General features: G+C 36.7%; 1 protein-coding gene across 2 annotated transcripts in view; it reads right to left on the bottom strand.

The window, feature by feature from the left end:
- Positions 1 to 605: 605 nt before the first annotated feature.
- BLOC1S5 (biogenesis of lysosomal organelles complex 1 subunit 5) overlaps positions 606 to 20454 on the bottom strand; it is a 68060-nt gene continuing 48211 nt past the window's right edge. Inside the window, exons 5-7 of one of the 2 annotated variants that reach the window (XM_042985755.1) lie at positions 17577 to 17635; positions 3038 to 3242; positions 606 to 1625 (exon numbers count right to left, since the gene is read on the bottom strand). In XM_042985755.1, the coding sequence (XP_042841689.1) occupies positions 3063 to 3242; positions 17577 to 17635 (239 nt within the window). In that variant the 3' untranslated portion in view covers positions 606 to 1625; positions 3038 to 3062. Of the gene's footprint in view, positions 1626 to 1690; positions 3243 to 17576; positions 17636 to 20454 lie in introns of those variants that run through there. The other variant, XM_042985754.1, reaches the window with a different exon arrangement.

The raw sequence follows: 20454 nt of genomic DNA, 5'->3' as shown, positions 1-20454 counted from the left end.
CTGGAGCTTGCTTCAGATTCCCTCTTTCTCTGTCCCTCCCCCACTCAGACACACAGACAGACAGACACAGACACAGACACACAGACACACACACACACACTCTGTCTCTCAAGAATAAACATTAAAAAGAAAAAAAAAAGAAAAAGAAAATGAAACTCAATCTAAAAGAAGGCAACAAAACAACTAACCAACAAAACGTGGGCAGTGAGCAAACAGAAAAGCACAAGAGATGAGATAAATGAATCCTAGTAAGTTACTAGTTTCAACAAATTTAAATGGATTAAACCCTCCACTTAAAAGATAATCAGATAGAAAGAAAAAAATCCACCTAGAATTTTTGTTAAAAAACACAGATTTAAAAGTAATACAAAACTAAATACAAAACATTACTAGGAATAGAAGCTATACTATAAATGTAAGATTTATTCTAAGCTTTGAAGAAAGAAAATGCTAAACTCATATGTACCTAATAAGAAAGTTTCAAAATACAGAAAATGAAAATTGACAGAATGACAGGAAGAATTAGAATATCCACTAGAGTAGGAAATTTCAACATATCTCAGAATCTGAGGGATCACTGAGAAGGAAAACAGTAAAACAGATAATTTGAACAACACTGTAAGTTTTTTTAATGGATACCCAATAACTGGAAAACAGTGTATGTTGAAACACTAGTGAAACGCTTACAAAAACTAACAATATTTTAGGTCATAAAGCAAATAAATTTCAATGTACCAGTCTGATATGGCCCCATTGTCTAACCACAATCCAATTACAGCATAAATTCATTATAAGAACAATTTAAAAATCTACAGGTTATGAAATGAAAAACCACCCGCAAATATTAAGTCAAAAAAAGAAATCATAATGAAAAACAGAAAATACTTAGGCCTTAAAAACAAATGTTGCTATAGCACTTTAAAAGGACAGAACATTATTTCATTTGATCATCATAAAATAATCCTGTGAGCTACACAGAACCTATATTACCTCTGCTCAACCACATAAACAGTAGAAATGTTGAAAATTAAAGTTAACTTTTTATGTAAATAAAATATCTATCAAAAGTGCTTTGGAAACTGAGATGCGAGGGAAAATATTAAGGGGAAGGCAAACCAACTGTCTCTTTTACACACTATGTTGAATAGCTCACAAAGTTGTAAATAAAGAATGTACTACCTTAACGTTTAAAGTTCAAGATGCCCACCAATTCATTTTAGTTTAAGAAGTCCTTTAGATCCTTATGTAAAATATACGAACTTATGATGGTATTTATTATTCATATGAGATGAACAAACACCATCAGAAACCTCTGCTGCACGAGTGGATGGAGGAACCAGTTAAGAGTACATTTGCTCTCACACACACAGTCCCGATTTCTTGGTTATAGCATCTGTTCAAACGGTGCACAGGCAATTAACAGCATTCCAAAAACTGCCTACAGTACAAAGGGAATTTTCATTTCAGGTTCCCCTCCCTTTTCATGTGTGGGCTATTTTTGGAAGTACGGTTTTATTTTTTTCCATCCACTGAAAGAGAATTAAGAAAATTCCAACATGCCTTTGTGTCAGCAAGTGCTCTTTTTTAGTCCAGGTACCGGAGAATGATTGATGAACCTGTCAAGCCTACAGTAGCGGACAGAGAAAGTTGGCAGAAGTTCAGTGTTATTGAAAGAAATCTCAAATACTTATTTCATCTCCTCTATTAACTTTAATCACATTTTCAACATGGAGCCAAGAATGAAGCTTTGACAGGGGGCCATAAATTTACACAAGCAAGCATTGTCACTTTTCTGCAGTAGCAAGACTGAGATAACACAAGAGAGTCGGGTATTTTCTTTCCTGCCCCTTTCTTTACTGAAGAGCACTAAAAAAATATTTGAAAGATTTACCCATACCTCAAATTCATTTGCCATAAATCTCAAGAAATTATTGCATTTAATTTTGCTTGGTTTATGGCAAATAAAAAAATCAATTTAGTTCCTCAATTAGACTGTTAAAAGCAGGTTTTTTTTTTTTTAAAGATCACAGTGATGACAGAATTGGTACATGTTTCATCATAATACACCTGCTTATGAGAACAGACGTTGAACACTAAAAAAGGATTTACATTTAACATGGATCATTTGCTATGTGGGCAAACACTTCTGGTTTATTCAGAGCCAGAATCTTTATATGGTTCCAGAGGGACTCCTTGGCAGATTCTGCTGATTACTCATTAAACAGTTGAAACATGTATGGACATTATTTATCTTACAAAGCTTACCCACAGCAAAACAGACACAAAAACGAGGTAAATGAGGTGAATACTACGGACAAGATTATGGTTCTTGGAAAGGCTAAAAGTCAAATATATTTTTGGTAAGCTTTTCCTTCTAAGTATGTTTTAAAAGTTGAAAATATTAAGTGCCGGAAGGCCACAAAATTTAACAAGTGTGTTCTGTCACTCAGTGAAACACACGGCATTATGCTGAACTGCAAAATCTGTAACCTTTCCCAGCAGGCAGTTCAAAGGCCAACGTGGCCATCTTTGCCTCAGTAGAGACAAGGTTTTGACTGTCCCCTCTCTTAAATATGATCTCTGCTCCAAAGACACTTGTTTTTGTCTACATTACTCATGGAATAATACTGTATAACACTCTTCCAATAGCCAAGGACGTTATGACAGGCAGCTACTGTATCTGCTTCCAAGTCAAATAACTACTGTTCACCCTGTGTGAGAATGAATTAAATTATTTTTCTAAGAAGCCTGTACTTAACAGTTCTCTGAGATGATCAATGGAAAGAACACCCAATTCTGATTAACAAAAAACAAATTTGTACCATTTTTCCTGCTACTCCTCCCCATTCAAATAATCATATATAGGCACTTAAAACTGGAAAGATGTAGCTCTCTTCTATTAAACACTTAAGACTCCAGTAAGACCTTTCTTTCTTCTGATGTAAAAGTGCCACTGAATATATTGCTAAGCTTGAAGCAGAGGCTAAATGGTTTGGTAGGAACAGTTTTTTGGGGGAAGTCAATGTTTTCTTATTACTTTGTCACTCTTGTGGTTCAAGTTCTTAAAAGGTTGAAAATTTTGCTAGGTCCTTCTCCATCTCAGCATACTGTTCTTTAAGTCTCTCCATGGCTTTTCTGTGTTCTTCATCCACTTCAGCCTGTTTGCTGTGTTGTTCTTTCATGAAATCTTCCCACTGGATTATATGCTGTTTTTCACTAGCTATTAAATGGTCATTAAGAATCTGAGAAAAGAAATTTAAAAGTCACATGACATTTTTCAGACAATTATTCTGCTATGCAGAAGAGACAAACATAACTTTACCTCTTAATATTTGGTTACTACAGCAATAAGTTTGAAAGACACATGCTAAAATTGCATTACAGTTTTAATGTCCAATAGGAACATGACGTATAGAAACATCTAAGGCTTCTCTTACCATGACTGAACATGGGTAACCATATTTCTGAAATCTCAAAAATGTCTGGTATCTTTAAATGACAAAATCAAACACAATCCAAGTAAAAGTTTATGCCTCTATTTCTCCTCAAGTTCCATTTAACTACCTATAAATTTTACATCAAGTTTAAAGAATATATGCCAAAAAGAAGCATTATTATATTAAATTAAAGTGCAGGTCTTCCATATTTAGATACATGAAAAAAGTATAGATTGTGAATCACTGGAAAAGAATGGAAGACATGTCTTCAATTCCATCCCTTAAAGTAAGTAAACACCTAACGCGTCTGCGTCAGATATATTAAGTTCTTCTTGAGATTTTCTTAGTATTTCTAGATGAAGACGAAAAAATTTCCTTCTGAGTACCACGACAATAAAGATAAAACCACGTGTATGTCAAAAAGGCATACATTTAGTACAATTAAAATTATCTTTGAAGATGCACAACAAAGAGCTGAAGAGGAAAAGAGAGTCTGCAAAATAACTTTATCCTTTATCCCTGCCTTAAATGCTCTACATACATGTCTTCAGAAGTTAAGCTTTGATACAGACTAAGTCCTATGAAGCAAACAAAAACTGTGACAGATGCAGACCATAACAAGTTACAAAGCGCCTCAAGTCAGCACTAATTTCCAGCACTCTAATGGAAACAGGACACCTGGTATACACAGACATTGGTGCCCAGGTGCCTGGCCACACCAGAAAGATAGGTAACAGGAAAAAAAGGAAGCTGTGTTTTCATGCTGCCATGTGTCCTTGCTGCTCTGGTTTCTCTCCCCTCTGAGTCCTGATGATAAACAGGATGAAAAGCTGGACGATCCATAATTCTTTAGGTATTTATGAAGCGCATATTTTTGCTAGCTGTTTTGTCTATCTTACCTGCTTCTAAAAACTGCTCTCATAAAATTACATTACTTTCACTTTACAGATGAAGAAATTAAGGTTTAAAGGACACCACATTTAATTTCTTCACGGTCACTCAGCTATGAAGTTGGACTCAAACTTAGGTCTTTGTGATACCCAACCCATGCCTTTTCTATCACAAAGAGCAAACCGGATCTTTCCAGAGGAAGGTTTACACAAGTAGCTAAAAGTCTCTTTCGCAACACAGAAACAACTATTAGAAGAGCTTTTTCTGCCAATGTGATCTGAAGTTCCTCTGTACCAAGCCTTTTCAAGCGAAAAGAGGCTGGATTAGAGGCTGAGGTTTGAGTTAAAGTCAAATGTTCCCTTTTAGTATGTGTCCCAGACCCTGGGACCTGCACAGGCACTACGGTGGTGGGTGAGAGGGCTAGGGAGGGGTTGTTGACGCTATAAATTTGGGAAACAGGTTAACCAAAATCCACTTTACCTTTTAACTTTTCAGCCTCATGGACTACAATTCTCCAAAAGATGAATTCATTCATGAAGAATTCATTAAACTCTTTTCATGGAACTTTGGCAAACATATTATATTCTGAGAGAGAAGAAAATGCAAACGAGCTCCCTCAAAAATGGAATCCTGCTTTAGCTGTAACTTACTTTTTAATAAATACAGAAAACACTAACGAAACAGGCACGCTCAGATGCTGTTTAACTGCCTTTTCTTTTCTTCTTATTCTTTTAGGATACGTACCATATCTGGCCCAGCCAACCCTGTGATTTGGACCATAAGGCAACAGGCCGGACTCCACTTCCCACCAGAGAGCACTTTTTCTAGTACAACTCCACAGAAAAATGAAGATTTGGGAAGCACACTTCAAATTCTGGTTCACTTGCTACTAGTTGCATGAGGCTGAGCAAGTTAAAGTTTCTTTAACTTTAAAATGAGGAGACTAATACTTTACAGTCATAAATAATATTTATGAAGACCAGAGGTAATACATGTTAAGGTCCTAGCTCAGTGCCTGTGGAGCTTAATGAAAACTGATATTACTATTATATGAATTATAAGCAAAACATCTAGAAGCCAGATCAAACCACTTTTTATCTTCCCCATTTTTCCCTTTAATTTTAATAATTTAATTTCAGGAACAGATTCTTGTAATAATATGAATACAGGCACTCAAATAAAAGTGACTTTCCTCTTCCCACTCCTGTACTCAATTCAATCTTCCTTGATGATTCCACTATTTACCATCTGGTTCTAAGAAAAGACTTTAAGATGTTGCTAAATACTGGTATGTCTATTTTATAGTTTCAGGATGTTATGATATTTTATATATATACATGTAACTACCCAACTAGCTTTTGCACAGAAGACAGATCATGTCTTGGCCTCACAGTCCAGGTGAAAAGATGTTGAATGCTGACCAGTTTCTAATCCAGTTGAAAATCTAGTCCTGCTTTCTTATCAAGAAGTTCTTAAAGTCATTCTATTTCATAGCCTCTCACTTTTAATAACAGTAAGTGCTATGCAAACTTGCATTCTTCACAGCAATCAGTAAAAACAAAAACAAAAACAAAAACAAAAAATGGAAGGCAGTTTATACATTCATATACTGACAATCCCATACTCTTTATATACATAAATAAAATTTGGCTACCCGGAAATAACGTCTTCCTGAAATTTAGTTGAGAACTATATGGTAAGACTTAATCCATCAAAAGAAAAAAAAGATACCAAGAAGTCCAATTACAAGCATTGTGGTGTTCCTGAAAAGCTCTTCTGATTTTGAATCTACTTACCTTACTTTACACGTAATTCTTTTTTTTTTTTATGTTTATTTATTTTTGAGAGAGAGAGAGACAGACAGACAGACAGACAGCGTGAGTATGGGAGGGGCAGAGAGACAGGGAGACACAGAATCCGAAGCAGGCTCCAGGCTCCGAGCTGTCAGCACACAGCCTGATGCGGGGCTTGAACCCACAGACTGCAAGATCATGACCTGAGCTGAAGTCGGACACCCAACCAACTGAGCCACTCAGGTGCCCCACTTTACACATAATTCCAACCGTTAGTTAACTGGGTTTCCAAAAGTACACCATATTAAATGTCACAAATTAGAAAAAAAATGCTGATAAATGAGACTGGAAGAAATGATAGGCATCAGCCTTACATATAGGGCAGGAGAACACAGATAACAAAAACTTAAAACACAGTCTTTGAGGGCATTTGGTACAGAAAACCACTCTCTTGGGGTGCTTAGGTGGCTCAGTTGGTTGAGTATCCAACTCTTGATTTCGGTTCAGGTCATGATCCCAGAGTTGTGGGATTGAGACCTGTGTTGGGCTCTGTGCTGAGTGGGGAGCCAGCTTAAATATTCTCTCTCTTGGGGCACCTGGGTGGCATAGTTGGTTAAGTGTCTGACTCTTGATCTCGGCTCAGGTCATGATCTCACAGTTTGTGAGTTTGGGCACAGCATCAGGCTCTGTGCTGATGGTGCAGAGCCTGCTTGGGACTGTCTCTCCTTCTCTCTGCCCCTCCCCTGCCTGTGCCTTCTGTCTTTCTCTCTCACAAAATAAACAAGCAAACAAATAAATAAGTCAAAGTTTCTCTCTCTCTCTCTCCTTCTACCGCTCTCCCTGTGCCCTCTCCTCTGCTCACATTCTCTCGCTCTAAAAAAAAAAAAAAAAAAAAAAAAAAAGATTAAAAAAAAAGAACATTCTCTCTTTCTCTTAATTCCCTGAGGACATCTCCATATTCACCATAATGTAAAACTGTATATTCTCAGTAATTCCTAATTCGTAAAGAAAGTTAGTCTATAACATTTAGTAAATTTTTTGCAAAAACCAGGAAAGTATGAAATTATATATATATATATGTATATATGTGTGTATATATATATATATATATATATACATATATATATATATATACACACATATATAAATTTTTTTGATTCTTAAACTTATTATTTTCTTTGTGAAGCAGCATGTGTACATAGTGTGGAGCACGTGCAGGCAGAGGAGGTCCTGGGGGTTCGGGGACATCACGAGCCTCCTGCCCTCCCCAGGCTGCTGCCTACTCTTAGAGCCCTGCAGGTCCCAAAGACCATGGGACTCAGAATCCATCTGCAAAACACATCAGCTGCTTAAACAAGTATGAAAGATGTTTTTAAAGATTTCCATCCAAGATAAAGTTATAAAAGTGGTGTGCTTGAAGAAGATAAAACCTCAGCCTTGTGGTAAACTTGGCTAAAACTCCTAGACACATAAGGTTTTACTGTATACAATAGCAGAAAATGCCCCAATTAGCTGTCTCTCACTTATCACTCAAGCAAAAGGTAAACAGTGTTCTAAGTCAATAGGCGTGAAGGTTATCCTAGGGTGTATCTACTCCAAATGTGAGGACATGCGACCTGGCCAGCTGTGACTTTACTGGACAAAATAACAAGGAGCTGAGCAGCTGCTTCATCAGAAGCAGCAGATATGCCTCCCGACAGACTGCCACAATACATCCTCGGTGCCACCAAAGCCATTCTAATGCCAGCATGCACCCCAGTTCATACACTTAGAAAATCCACAGATTTAGCCTGACGTGCCAATGAATCTGTTTATAATACAAAGAACTCTCAGAAAAATAAGGAAAAATCTTTTATAAATACTGAACTAACTGTACACTACCATCACCTGTGCCCATCACTTTCAAAAATAGCCATTCTGCTTTTATGTTCAATTAATGGGGTTCTACAGAAGACTTAGTCTGAAATAAGTATTCCTCTAATTAAAACACATCTGAAAAACAATCCCATCAAACTATAGTTACATTCAAACAGATTCATACAAGTCTAATAGGAAGTGACAGTTCCCCTACATACATACCAAATCCTTTCTCTAGGATCCTTTTTCCTGGCATTATTAGCAGTTCAATGAGTACTGAAGATTTTTTCCTGATGTTTATACAAACATATTTCTTTAAGAACAACAAAATGAAGTCCTATTACATAGGATGGTCTGCAGCCTCTCTTTTCAGTAATGACACAATATGTACGAGAGGCACAGCAACAGCAGGAGGGTGGGAGAGCTCTGCCCTGGGTGCAAGCAATAAGAGTGTATTGTCTGTAGAGAATTTAAATCAATGACACAAACAAATGAAAGACTGTGTTTTATCATCAGCAGGCACTGACAATACTGAAAAATGCTGGTGATAAAATACTCCTAAACCAAAAATCTCTCTTTGGTCTAAAGCTGTAAATAATTACTGAGGTTACTGTCGAATTTTAATAGTATGTTTCAAATTAACACATTTCTATTGTTTATCCTTTAATAAGTTTTGTGTTTTACACTGAAGTTAATTTAGAGAACTTCTAGTTACGTAGCCCGTCCCAGACAAAGGTGAAGTCGGCTATACACGTTTATTTAAAAAGCAAATTCCTAATAATTCAGAATCATTTAAGCTTTCTTTAGATGCTCAGCCCGTCCAACTCCCTGGGAGTAACGAAATATTACTGCACTTAAATAATGAGAGTAGAGCAACTGCAGATGAAACCTGAATTAGTTCCAATCCATTCTTCTACGTTATCTTTTCTTGGTACTTAAACTTGCATATGTTTTTATTTGTACTTAAACTTTTTTATACTGTGGGGGCATTGGGAGCCACTAGAATAGTTGCCAAAGAAACAAAGACAGCATTGCATTTCTGGAATTGATCGTGATATGTGATTTTTATAAAGCTCTTCCAGACTTACTTTATGTTTAAAACTTTTCTGAACTATGTATCTATTGCTTCATGTGAGAAATTTTTCAAAATTATAAAAAAAAGCATTTTTAATCAACTATGACTCAAACCTGATTGATAAATCCGTCTATACTATTTAAATAGTCAAAGATCAAATTAGATGAAGTTATTAATAAATTTGCATAAGAATCAAAAGCAAACTAAAATATTATTACTCATTACCATAACATTAATTTGGATAATAGGTGCTTCCTTTTTTTTTTTTTAAAAAATAATTGATGTACTTAAATTTATTAATCTCTTCTTTTTTTCCTTTGGTGGTGTAATATTTCTTAAATTTTTAAATTTTTTTTACCGGTGTGACTACATACATAAAGTTAAAAAGAACACCACCTGCATTTTTTTTTCTTATTATTCTTTAACATCAGGTTTATTAATTAAAAATAATTTTGTTGGGGGGATGTTAAAACCAGGTCTATTCTAGGTATAAAATATTGTACATACACTGCTCCTATAGACCAATTTCCAAGGTCACACAGTGAGAACAGGGTAGAGTAAGGTTAAAAATCCAGTTTTCTACTCTTTTTGCTATATAATGCTATTTAAACGAAATATTTAAATTATTAGTCTCTCAGGATCAGCAATGTTTTAAAAATGACAGAAACTAATAAGTATTTTACATTCCAGTTTCAAAAGTAATTAAGAGCTTTAAAAAACCTGACTGAATATGCCTGAACAGGCAGAAAAAAAAATCCATAGGCACACACTGTGTACCACCCACTTGGGGACTTATATGTGGGACTCCTGCTAATTTTCAAAACAAAGGTAGAACTAACTTTGCACTAGTTTTTCTTTTTCTAGCAAGAGGTCATATGAAAAAGCACGTGGCATTAAAAATCAAGTCACCCCAGACCAGACGAGTTCACTGGTGATACTACCAAACATTTAAAGAAGAATGAACATTAATCTTTCTCCAACTCTTCAAATAACTGAAGAGGAGGGAAGACTTCCCAACTCATTCTATGAGGCCATCAATGTCTTGAGACCAAAGCCAGACAAAGACACTATAAGAAAAAAGAACTGCAGATCAATATTCCTGATGAATACTAGCAAGCTGAATTCAACAGCATATTAAAAGGATCATACACCATAAACAAGTGTTTTTGGACCATAAGGATGGTTCAATACATGCAAATCAATAAATGAAATATACTACATCAACAGAATGAAGGGGAAAAAACACAAAATCATGTCAATCTCTGCAGAAAACACATTTGACAAAGTTCAAGACCCTTACATGATAAAAACACTGCACAAACTAGTAATAGAAGGAAACTATCTCAACATAATAAAGGCCATAGGTGAAAAACTCACAGTTAGCCTCATATCCAGTGGTGAAGAACTGAAAGCTTTCCCTCCAGTAGCAGGAAGGAGACAGCGATTCTGCTTTTACCACTTCTACTCAACATAGTATTAGAAGTCCTGACCAGGGCAATTTGGATAGAGAGAGAGAGAGAGAGAGAGAGAGAGCGAGCGAGCATCCAAATCGGAAAGAAAGAAGTAAAATTATCTGTTCTTACAGACAACATGATATTATATGTAGAAAACCAGAAGATTGCAACAAAGAACTTACTAGAATAAACAAAGTCAGCAAATTTTGCAGGATACAAAATCAATACTCAAAAATCAGTTGCATTTCTATACTCTTAACAATGAACAATCCAAAAAAGGTATTAAGAAAATTCCATTTACAACAGTATTGAAAAGAATAAAGTATTTGGGAATGAATTTAACCAAGGAGGAAAAAAGACATACACTGATAACTATAAAACATTCCTGAAAAAGAAATTAAAGACACAGTCATTGGAAAGTCATCTCATGTTCATGGACTGGAAGATTTAATGTAGTTAAGATGTCAGCACTATCCAAAGTGATTTGCAGGGTCAATGGCATCCTTATTAAAATCCCAATGATGTTTTTTGCAGAAATAGAAGAATTCATCCTAAACTTCGTATGAAATCTCAAGTGACACCAAATAGCCAAATCAATCCTGAAAAAAGAATGAAGTTGGTCTCACACTCTATTAACCATGTGTCCAGGAGGCTTTCACATCTGGGACCCTTTTCGCCCTGGAGACACTGTCCCTCCCAGGGCCAGCCTATTCCTAGAGATAGTAAACAACTCCCCCATAGCATACCTTTTATATGCAAGCTAACCAGCCCAGAGCCTATACCCCAACCACCTCTACTGGGCTCTCACCCTCTGGGCCACTATCCACCTGCCCTAATCACACAAGGCCAGATAGCCAGGGAGAGCCCTATGCCCCAGAGTCTGGTGAAATCATTCAAATTAGCCAATCCTAAACCTGCTAATCCTGCCTCACATGTTCCTTCCTGCTGCAACTACAATAACCTATTTTCCCCGCTCTCTGCCTCCTGACTAACTCTGGTGCTTCCTCATAGGGTCCCATGTGCATGGCAGGCATCCTCTTCTTGGGAACTATGAGTAACAAACAACCTTTCCATGGCAACCACCCCCTAATCTGTTGGCCTCACCATATCTGAATAATAATAAAACCTACATTTTATAAAATACATTTCCTGATTTCAAAACTTACCACGAAGCTACTATAATCAAAATAGTGTGGTACTGCCACAGAGATAGAGAGACCATCAGAATAGAAGAATTAAGAAATAAACCCCTGCATATAGGTCAAGTAATTTTTGATAAGGGTGTCAAAACCATTCAATAGGGAAAGGGCAATCCTTTCAACAAATGGTGCTGGGAAAACTGGATATCCACATGCAAATAAAAATGAAAATGGACCCTTGCATCATATACGAAAATTACTCAAAATGGGTCAAAGATCTAAATGTTAAGTCCTAAAACTATAAAATTCTTAGAAGAGAGGGATGCTTCAAGACATTGGATTTGGCAATGACTTATTTGTTAGAACACCAAAAGAATAGACAACAAAAGTAAAAATAAACTGAACTTCATCAAAATTAAAAACTTTTGTGTATCAAAGGACTCTATGAACAGAGTGAAAGTCAACCCATAGAATGGGAGAACATGTTTGTAAATCATATATATGATAAAGGGTTAATATCCAAACTATATAAAGAACTCCTACAATTCAACAACAACAAAAACAATCTGGTTTAAAAAATGGACAAAGGACTTGAATGAACATTTCTAGAAAGAAGATACACAAACAGCCAATAAGCAAAGGAAAAGATACTCAACATCATTAATCCTTAATGAAATGCAAATTGAAACCATAAGAGACCATCTCACACCCATCAGGACTGCTGCTACCAAAGAAACAGAAAATAACGAGTTGACCAGGATGTGAAGAAAATGGAACCCTTGTGCACTGCTGAAGGGACTATAAAGTAATGCAGCTGCCATGGAAAACAGGAAATTTTCCTCAGAAAATTAAAAACAGAATTACCATTTCATCCAGTAAGTCCACTTTTGAATATATACCCAGAAGAACCATGCACTCATGTTAAAAGCAGTGTTATTCACAAAAGCGAAAAGGTGGAAGCAACCCAAGTATCCACAAATGAACAGATACACAAATATGGAATATACATACAACGGAATACTAGTCATCCTTAAAAGGGAATGAAATTCTGATACTTGCTACAACACAGAGGAACCTTGAAGACACTATGTTAGAGAAATAAGCCACTCACAAAAAGATAATGTTGTATGATTCCACTTAGAAAAGGTGCCAAGAGTAGTCAAATTATAGAGACAGAAAGTAGAATGGTGGTCGCCAGGAATGGAGGGGGAGGGTGGGGATGGGCAGCTAGTGTTCAATGAGCACAGTCTCAGCTGGGGAAGATAAAAAGTTCTGGAAATGGATGGTAGTAATGACTGTAGAATAGGAGTATACTTAATGCCACAGATTTGCACACTTAAAAATAGTTAAAATTTATGTTCTGTGTATTTTACCACAACAAAAAAATTCTCAAATCAGGTTTCAGAGTGTTCCTCCTAAATGAAATTAACTGCATTTCTTAAATAAGTGGATACGTTTGTTTTTCTCAAGATAAAATTAGAAAATGCCAACTTTAAAAAAATGAGGGGCTTCCGGGGGGCTCAGTTGGTTAAGCCTCCAACTTTGGCTCAGGTCGGGATCTGATGGTTCATGGGTTTGAGCTCCACATCAGGCTCTGTGCTGACAGTTCAGAACCTGCAGCCTGCTTCGGATTCTGTCTCCCTCTCTCCCAGCCCCTCCCCCACTCATGCTCTGTCTCTCTCTCCCTTTCTCTCTCAAAAAGTAAACATAAAAAAAGAAAATGAAGAGAAAGTTTATTAATACACCATAACTGTGTACTAGAAGTACTTAGCTCTAATGATTTCATCTCTTTCTACAAGAGAGAAAGAACTAGTAATAAAAATTGGCTTACATATACCTCTTTAGAGATAAATTTAAACAGGTCTATAAATGAACTCTGGGATACATAAAAGTTTTGCATATATTATGTCCAAGTGATTCTTAACTGGGGTGGGGGGAGGTGGATTTTGACCCTCTTGTCCCTCAAATTTTTGGTTATCACAGCACAAGAGGATGGGCTACTGGCATCTAGTGGGTAAAAGCCAAGGATGCTAACATCCCACAAAGCACAGGACAGCTTCCACAACAAAGAATTATCTGTTCCAAAATGTCAATACTGCAGAGGCTGGGAAACCCTAGTCTAAGGGAAAACTCTGAATAAGCCAATGAGGGTCTAAGGCCCTTTCAAACATCTGTCAATAATACGCTGTCACTAATTTTACCTATGCCTTACACCAACAAATAAAGAATTTAATTCATTTAGTAAGAAGTGTCAGAATAACTGCCATCATAAGGATTTTAAATAGAATACTACATACTGATCTATTTGTATTTTTAAGCTCTATCAAGAATAATGGATATGCTATTTCACTGCTCTCATGAAAAAAATCATGCAGGGGTGTAACCAAATCTAATAAATTTCTAGAGACAAGATGAATTAAAGGATTCATGTTTATTTTATTATCATGTCCAGTCTGGTTGAATACGGCTTCACAAACTGACACTTGTGCATGAACCTAAGTTTAAACTACTTATAGATATTAACAGCTCGTTTCCCTTGATGGAATATTTTTCAGAGTCAGTGAATTTTCTAAGCTAGTTGTATTTTCATTTCGCTACTCTTAATGCTAGCTTCCAAAATGCAGCTTTGCGTTAGTGGGTACTTTTTCAAGACATATGTCAAATAACTGGGGAATGTGCATTTATTGTTCTTCTGAATGTACTTTTAGGTATCAATTGTGGGAAGTGTAATTTGGATGAATGACGTTTATCATAATTTACTTCCCACAGAATTCCACAAATTGTCTTGACATAAAAGAATTAATGATTAATGGCAATAGTCTATTTTATTCCATTACTACTCCCATCTTTCTTTGTCCTGAGAGGTATTCAAATATACAAAATGTAGCCAAAAGTATAACCAAGGGCAACAATTACCATTAGATTGTACAATGAAGCTACAGGTCGATTTTTCTTTGTACGCCTTTGCTAGATACAACATTAAACTTTATGTCTACATCTTTTATATACATATATATGTAATCTGAAACCTCTGCCATGTCAGTTTCAGCAAAAACCAGATACAGCAGTAAAAAAAAAAAAAGTCCTTAAAGATACATATTTCAAATATTCTGCTAATTAGAGAAGTACTAGAAAAGAAACAAAGACTAAAAGTTTATTGCCCTGAAAGGATATAAGGAATTTTTACTTTTCTCTGAGCTCTGAGAAATACATTTTGTGTAACATTCAGCTGGTTAATTTTATTAAATTATCGTGAGAAAATATTCAGAACAGATTCTTTTTTTTTTTTTTTTTTTTAACGTTTATTTATTTTTGAGACAGAGAGAGACAGAGCATGAACAGGGGAGGAGCAGAGAGAGAAGGAGACACAGAATCTGAAACAGGCTCCAGGCTCTGAGCTGTCAGCACAGAGCCTGACGCGGGGCCCGAACTCACAGACCGTGAGATCATGACCTGAGCCGAAGTCAGATGCTTAACCAACCAAGCCACCCAGGCGCCCCTAGAACAGATTCTTATACATGTAGGTTTCATAAATGGCATACTAATTCTTAGTGAAACACATTTCAGTACATTGTATTGTGTATTCCACATTAAAAAATGGTTTAGTAACATTCTTTGACATAATACCTGTAAGAAGTATATTTAAGATCAACATAATCTAAGGGCTTTTATTTCTTGAGGTCATTTTTTTTTTTTTTTCTTTCAAACCATGTGATGGTATCTTAGTATCTTTTAATTTAGAAAATCATGAATGGGCAGGATTCCCAATGCTTCACCAACTCTAACCAGACCACAGCAGGGCTCTTATCCGCACAGTGAACACCTGCACCTTAAACAAACGACTGGGCTGGCAGGGGAGAAATGGTGCCTTACATTTGGAGTGAGAGACAATCTGCAAAGCTGTTTCATGTAGATTACGTAATACAATTTATCTGGTAAGGAGAGAATCAACCTATCAGGTAAGTAAAACCGGTATTTATTTTGCAGATGAGGAGCTTGAAGGGCAAGGACCTGTCCAAGGGCAAACGGCTGGCTGACAAAAGGAACTACCACAAGTAGAAGATGCCAGTTACTTCTTCACCTAAGCCGGCCATTCTCCTGCCTATATACAGTTAATACACCAAATGTGATAAAAGTTCCAAGTGACAAGAGGAACGATTCCAATTATAATTTTAGGTTAGTTATGCTCAAGAATGACAAAAATTGACATTTAATCACAATCATAACTGCACTGACAATGTCTTAGGAAGACCAATAATGTGTGAGTGCACATTCACATGAATCTGCTTAAATCACATAGCAACGTGCTACCACAACTCTTTTTTATTTTATTTTGAAAACCAAGAGAATTGCTTATTTACAGGAATAGCCAGTACAGCCAGCGTTCTATCCACTAGTATTTCTGTTTAAACAGAAATACTCCTGATGCCCTCAACAACAAACTGTTCAATACAGCATTCAAGACTCTACAATTATCTCTGGAAATACCCATTTAGATACTCTACATGTCAGCTGCGTGAGACTGCTGACTTCTCACATCTTTTACCTTTGCTTACACTGTATCCCTCGCCCTACAATATCTTTCTTCCCATCCTCTATCAAACTGAGTTCCTACCCACTACTCAAGGCTGGGCTTGAATGTCACCATCTTCTGAATACATTAGCCAAGATCCTACAAAGTTCTTCGGAACTTGATCACAGCTCTTAGTTTATCCTACACTGCACTAGTGTTAGTGGTTTGGGGCTCCCTCTTCTAGACTACTAGTTCCTGAGTGTATGAACTGCCTTACACTTAACAAATTGAAATATCGCCACTGGCACCTTGCAGAGGAGAGAACTAAAGAAACACATCCGGTGTCAGCCTGGCATGGCCTATGTAAGGTCCTGTGCTTGTCTTTACAGTGTTCTCTGGACATGATGCAAGCATGACACCGTAACAGATGATCCTGCCGGTGGCCTTGCCTTGCCATTTTATCAACATGCTCAACGGCCCTGCCTCCTGACCCAGCCTGCTGTGACCTTACACCTCTCGGGCAGCCTTCCCACCTGCCTGAAATGTTAAGTCCTTTCACTAAGGCCTAATTCACCAAATTGCTGAATTTTAAACTCTGTATCAATATTTAGAGTTGAGCAGAGGGTACAGAAATGTAAACTCTGGCATGGTTTATTCCACTGTATTTTTATATACAGTGCAGATCTGAACTATTATTGTGGATTAACCACAGCACATTCCAGAGAAATGGAGATAGCAACACTTATTTACCCATAAAAGACACTATATTCAGAGTGACTCAGTATTTTCAGCATTTCTTAAAAAGTGTATCTTTATTAGTTCAGAACAATGAATAAGTTATAAAAATACTTTATGGAAACTGTAAGTGAAAATAGCAAATGATCACAGGACCTTAAATTCTTGTGTTGTTTTTCTACATCTAAACTTACTTAAGATATACTTTCAATAAGCAAAGCACTACCCAGCAAGTGTTTCGCATACTCTTATGACTATTCATTAAGTAACCCATCCACGGGCATGAATGCTTCCTTTTCTAGAAGAAATACACATAACATACTCATCAGTGCTTCAGGCTCAAAGAAAAGATTTATATTCCCAATCTGGTAGGCATTTTTTGTTCCATGTAAAAGTCTTATTCTCTCTCCTCAATGAGACAAATACTGCTTTCAGGGAATAGTTGGAAATGTTGAAAAGGAAAAAAAAAAAGAGATCTGCAATTTGAATTATAAAAATATGGGTGGTACAATCAAGTGTTCATACCTCCTTAACACATCTTCAATGAATTAGCCATTTTTAAACTTTTTAAATCACTGCATAAAGAAAACAAATTCAGAGACTTTTTAAATAAAAAGCAACTGCTAATAATATGATGATAATAGGAGCTGTAGGTCCCATTATCCAAATGATGTACTTTTACCTTCTTTCGTTCCTGCTCCTTCTGTTGGAGTCTACAGACTGCGTCAGAAGCTGTTTGCACTGAAATAAAGCAGACAATGGGTTTTCAACCAGCAGCCCTTGTTCAAGACTTAGCTAAAAGAAACACCCCCAAAACTTGAATTGTTTTAGATCTCAAGAAACTATGCAAAAAAACTGATATTATTTTGGTTGTGATAGGCTGGCTAGAAGGGAAAAAAGAAGTTTTGCCAATATATTTAGGATGTCATAATTAGAACCAACATCATTCATGAGCCTTGAGGTATAAGCCAAGGACATTTAGGTACTAATTCCAATGGCAAGTTGTCAACAATGGCTTCAGAATCCTCTAAAAAGATATAAAATGCCTGATAAATTTATCATTACATTCTCATTATGTCTACAGTGTCTCTCTGATTCATTAGCCCTCCCTCTCCCTTTTTCTCATTCATACAAACTTCTCTCTTGCAGGCAGTACTTGGTACCCACAAGGCTTCAACAACTTCCCATTCCTGCTTCTGCTCTTGCCTGCTAGTTCACCCTGACTGCCACTGCCAGATTCAAATAAATTTCTCTGGACTGTTTCCTTCGAGTGACTTCCCTTTCTAATGAACCACAACTGCTCATGATAATTATTAGAGTTATTTGTTATTACTATGTGCCCAGACCTGTCCTAAGTACTTTCCATGTATTACTCCTCTCAATCCCATCTTCCTAAATTAGGAGAGGATCACTATCCCATTTCACAGATTTCTGGCATCTGTAAAAACCTGAGGTACAAACAGTAGGTAATATGACTAATAAGTGCAGAAAGCAGGTTGTAAGGGGCGCCTGGGTGGCTCAGTCAGTTGAGTGTCCGACTTCAGCTCAGGTCACGATCTCACCGTTCGTGAGTTCGAGCCCCACGGTGGGCTCTGTGTGGACAGCTCAGAGCCTGGAGCCTGCTTCAGATTCTGTGTCTCCCTCTCTCTCTGCCCCTTCCCCACTTGCATTCTGTCTCTCTCTCTCAAAAACTGGATAAAAATTTTTAAAATTTTTTCAAAAGTAAATACAATCAGATCCCTGCCTCTAAAGGCATGGCTCATACCCTCAACATTCTCCTCTTGTGATCTCATCAATGAAACTGGTTTTCATCCATTAGTCCTTCAGACCTCTTCATTTACTGAACCCATTTTATTTCTGTATACAAGTGTTTTCACTTCACTGTTTTGCACGCAGGTGACAGGGAGCTGTAGTCAAATGTACAGTTGAGCACTTAGTTGTGTAACTTGCATGTTTGCTTGCTCACTCATTCACTTGCCAAATACCGAGTGAGCATCTGCTATGAGCCAGGCACTGTCACTGTTGCTTTTCCTAACACCTCAGCACCTCAGTTCGTCATTTGTAAAATTAATGGAACAACTAATGAGAGGACTTCAGAACTGACATTAAATGAGATAACAGAGTGGATACTAGGCTGACAAGTAATTTAAATACTAATAGCACTTAGAGCAGTTCCTCACACATTGTAAGCAGTCAAGGAAGGTTGTTATTAATATTATTCTACTTACTATCCCTACTGAAAATGCTTTCCTTAGTCCTGTCTCCTAATGACAATGTTTTACTTGTCTTAAGAGAACAGTTTATGGTGTCCTGCCTTCATAATAAAGCCCTCCTAGATTAATCCTTTCCCTATAAGGATTTTCTCTTATTTGAAATTCCTTTACCAGGTATGTGGGTATTTCACCACTTTACCTTGCATTTGCTTACACAGAGGTTTAGTAGTGTTTCACAACATGCCTTCCTCTCCTACCCAAACCTAGTCCCGAATAGGTCCCAAGTTCTTCAGCAGGGCAGGGACTGTGACTTCCCTTTCAGAAAAATGTTAGGTCCCTCCCTGTGAGAATATGGTAAAAGAGGAGGATTCTGCTTTTAAAAAGTAATGTTTTTATCAGTAGCCATTTATTTTAGTTATATCAAAGATAATATTTTAGCCCTGAAAATTATGTTCCCAATCATTGTTTGTTCTAACAGAAAAGATGAAAACAAAACAAAATGGGAGCTGATTAGATCTGCCTTCTTTCTGTGGCATATTAATATTACATCATTCTTCCCAAGCAGTGGTTCTATCATTTCCTGATTGGATTTTTTTCCCCCTGACTCTGAACATAACTTAAAAAAAATCCATTCTGTGGTCTTTGGGTGCTTCATCATTTTCAGATCATTCTGGGCTTAACCTAAGAGAAGAATTACAAGACTATGACATTATTTTGTCATCTGTTATGTCCTTTAAAATTTTAATTAGAACACATCTGACAAAGGCACACTTTTGTTTCTTACAGGGATTGTCTTTGTGCTCAGACAGAACGCCCATTTTTAGAAATTTCAGTCCCTTAGAAGTTGCTGACTTTTTAATTCTTTAGCCACACAATAAGAAAGGCTTACGTCCTAAATTTAATGAAACCTGCTTTTCTAAAATACAAGAAAATCACGTGACCATACCAAACATTCCTTCTTCATGATTAGAGACCCCAAGAGGAAAAGGCCTATTATTCAACCTTCCTATCACTTCCACATCACTTACTGGTTGTACCTAATGCAGCAGGAAGCCGTTTCCCCTGTTGTCTGCGTTTCAGGAGACCATACTTATTTTAAAGAGTCAAGAAATGTCAAATTACTTTCTCTCAACCAAAAGATTTTTTGAAATTAGCACCACATACAGTAGTGTCACATATGATAGGTGACAATGTCCCGACTGTCCTCACACAAGAAAAACAAATACATTCTATCATGATGGGTATGTGTGAACCTCAAATACATACATAAGCAAGTAACTTTGGCTTGGTATTAGATGTTAGCTGAATTCTCATTCATTCATCTCAAGGAACAAATAATTACTTCGG

This window comes from Panthera tigris, chromosome B2, assembly GCF_018350195.1.
Source record: "Panthera tigris isolate Pti1 chromosome B2, P.tigris_Pti1_mat1.1, whole genome shotgun sequence".
Lineage (NCBI taxonomy): Eukaryota > Metazoa > Chordata > Mammalia > Carnivora > Felidae > Panthera > Panthera tigris.
The sequence above is the reverse complement of the archived record's forward strand: the minus strand, read 5'-3'. Positions and strand labels throughout refer to the sequence as shown.